Source organism: Hydra vulgaris, chromosome 02 (genome assembly GCF_038396675.1).
Source record: "Hydra vulgaris chromosome 02, alternate assembly HydraT2T_AEP".
Taxonomy (NCBI): Eukaryota; Metazoa; Cnidaria; class Hydrozoa; order Anthoathecata; family Hydridae; genus Hydra; species Hydra vulgaris.
In genome coordinates, this window is record NC_088921.1 from 15484383 (window position 1) to 15487856 (window position 3474).

The window sequence follows — 3474 nt, forward strand, 5'->3', positions numbered from 1 at the left end:
GCTGTTGATAAGAAAATTAATTAAAATTCCGCCTCTTGACACAAACTCTTAAATATTAAAGCTCATATACTGAACAAAAAAGCGCCCTATAACACTAATATACCTTTGATAACTTTTGAGCATTAGTTAAATAATATAATTCTATATTAGAATTATATTATTTAACTTTTTTTTTTAATTTTAACTTTAATTTTTGAGTCGAACCCAAAAGTTATCTGGTGCTGAATTTAAGAAAAATAAAAAACAGCGCCGAGAAAGTGACGAGAAACTACAAAACTGTTTCAAACTCAGTGGAGAAACAAATTATTTCAGAGGATATTTGTATTGAAATTAATGACAATTCAACAGATCCTATAATTGACTTTAATTGAGTTCATATCATCATTTGGAATTAATTGAAGAGGAGATTTTTATCAGCCAAAGTCAAGAAGAATTTTGCACAACTGATTCAGAACCAACCAGGGAAGATGAAAATGCCTAGCTTTCAGGCCCAGCTGAAATGGACGAGGATGAACTTCATTCAGAAATCTCAGAAATGCCAGTGGCTGCGGAAGAAAATTTTCAACATAGGGATCCAGCAACATGGCCTAAAATAACGGACAAAACAAGATGGTTTTTGATTGAGCATAGGCCAGAGCAAGACAGAAGAGAATTTTTCCCAAACACGCTGTGTGATTTTGACAACAGAATGCGACACTTCAGCTCAAAATGGTATGAAAAAATTCATCCCAATGGTAAAAAATTTGTTCGCACTTGGCTGCAGTACAGCAATAAAAAAGATTCTTTATTTTGTTTTTGCTGTTTGTTATTTTTAACAACAAAAACCAACAATTTCTCAGAAATTTCTAAAGGGTTTTGTGACTGGAAAAAACTAAACCCAAGAATTCCTGAGCATGAAAGCAACAATGAACACCAAAGATGCTATTCTGATCGGAAAACTCTTGAAAAAAACCTCAAGGAAGGAAAGACCCTGAATTCTGATCTGTAGAGAGTTATTAGTGGAGAGATGAAAAAGCGGAGAGATATCTTAAAAGTGATTGTTGATGCAATTTTTTTCTGTGCCAAGAACAATCTTGCCCATCGAGGAACGACAGAAGACATCGGTCAACAAAACAGTGGCATTTTCTGAGCTTAACTGAGTTGTCTAGCCATTATTATCCTTTAGTGGCTGAACACATTGCGTCCGTTAAAGCAAAAACCACAACATCCTACTTTTCTCCTTGAATTCAAAATGAGCTGATTGAGTTACTTGGGCAGAAAGTCAGGAAAGAAATTTTGTCAAACATCAAAGAAGCTAAATACTACTCTGTTCTGTTTGACTGCACTCCAGATATCTCCCACAAAGAGCAGATGACTCAGATCATCAGGTATGTCCGCATCAGGGATGAAACCTGCACAATTAAGGAAAGCTTTGTGGACTTCATTGAATCTCACCAAAAAACCGGAAAAGGTCTTGCAACAGAGATAAGTGAAAAATTGGAGAAGGATGGTCTAAGCATTTCCGATTGCCGGGGCCAAGGCTATGACAATGGAGCCAATATGTCTGGAAAATACAATGGCGTCAAAGCTCACATCCATTCTCTTAATGAGTCAGCAAGATTTGTTCCATGCGCAGCTCACACTTTAAATCTTGTTGGTGTTCATGCTGCTGAGGTTTCCCCACTCATGATTACGTTTTTTGGAAAGGTTCAAGCCATCTTTAACTTTTTTCAAGCTTCACGTCAAGATGGGAAAAACTGATGAAAACGTTGACCATCTCATTAAAGGGAAATAGTGACACAAGATGGTCTACCAAAAAAGAAGCAATTACACCATTGCACAGACAAACCAAAGATGTTCTTCAAGTTTTGGAATCCATAATCCACAATCCCATGACAAATGCTGTCACAGTTAGCAGTGCAAAAGAACTTCTCATTCATATTGATTTCAGTTTTTTGTGTTTGTTGGATTTCTGGTGTCAAATTCTTTCTCTAATTGACCGGGAAAACAAACTGCTTCGGTCAAAAACCATTTCAATTGAAATTGCCTCAAAAAAAATGAAATGATTGAAGGCTTCCATTTAGAATTTTCAAGATGTTGGGGTGGACAACATTATCAAAGATGCCACAGAAAAAGCTAACCAGAGCGGAATTGATGGTGGCTTTCCAATCAAGAGGAAGTGCAAAGTGAAGCGGATGGCACTTTATGAAGCTGAAGATGACTCTCACCTTCTCACAGCAGAAACAGAATTCGGATCTTAGTGCAACCTTGTGTTTGACAGCATTATTACACAAGTTGAGTGGCGGTTTGAAGCTGTATCCTGCTGTATCCTCTGATTTTGACTTCCTCAGTGGGCATTCACTCTCTAAAAATTCAGTGGATGAACTCAAGAAAAAAGCTGCAAATTTATCTCAAATTTACAAGGCAGAGATTTTTCCGATTTCCAGTCAGAAATAGCAAGCTTTTAATATCAAGCTGCCGCAATGATAGACAACTTTAAAAAATCTAGCCCGATCGACATTTTGCAGCTCACTCATAAATATTCTTCGACCAATGCTTATCCCAACACAACAATTGCTATTTGCATCTTCCTCACCATACCAGTCACAGTTGCTACGTGTGAGAGAAGTTTTAGTATACTTAAGCTCATAAAACACTATATGAGGTCAACAATGGGCCAAGAACGTTTGTCTAGTTTGACTATAATTTCAATTGAAAATGAAGTGGCAAACAACATTGATTTTGATGATGTCATTAGTGAATTTGCTTCAAGAAAAGCCAGAAAAGTGACATTGAATTAAAGTTTGTGCAACCTTAATGACAGATTTTACTTATAACTTGATGTGATAAATTTTGTGATCAGTAAATCATTTTTTTCGTTTAATTTTCTTCTTTTTTTTTTTTTAAGGAGGGGGAGGGGGAAGGGAGGGAAGAGGGGGCGCAATTTTCTTTTCTTGCCCGAAGCGCAAAATTGGCTCGGTACGGCCCTGTATATATGTATATATACATGCGTGTCCATACATAAGAGCTTTCCTATGTATGCTGGTATTTACAAACAACCATAATGAATGGAAAATCATCATCCGTATAGTATAAAAATATGAGAATGAGAGAAAAAAGAAAAAAAGTAATAATTAGACTCACCATCTGTGTTTAGATCAATCGGCTTGCAGGGTACGAATACTTAGGTAGTGCAGACAAAACAAAAATACGTTGGTCGTAAAGAGCAGTGACAGCAAAGTTGATATTAGGCGGAAAATTTTAAGACTCGATCAAAATATGTTAGTAGATACACTTTTATGTCAATACGCACATAAATATATATAACAATGAGTGATCAAAACCCAACGTGTTCTACTATCAGAAGTGGCGCGAAGACGTTGATAGATTTTATTGTACAAGTTTTTTATTATAATAATGTCCCCCGGGGGATTAAAATGAATGAGAATAAAATAAAAAGAAAATTTACCAAGGAGTAGTCTTAAAATATAACGA

At 36.1% G+C, this 3474-nt stretch overlaps 1 protein-coding gene across 1 annotated transcript; it reads left to right on the top strand.

Annotated features, from left to right (window-relative positions):
* The first annotated feature begins 499 nt into the window (after positions 1–499).
* On the top strand, positions 500–988 carry LOC136075885 (zinc finger MYM-type protein 5-like). Its single transcript, XM_065789326.1, has one exon. The coding sequence runs from the start codon at positions 500–502 to the stop codon at positions 986–988; it is 489 nt and encodes a 162-aa protein (XP_065645398.1).
* The last annotated feature ends 2486 nt before the right edge of the window (positions 989–3474 follow it).

What these genes read in the sequence shown, in the direction of transcription:
- LOC136075885 (XM_065789326.1), top strand. Translation starts at nt 500, where the DNA reads ATGGACGAGGATGAACTTCATTCAGAAATCTCAGAAATGCCAGTGGCT.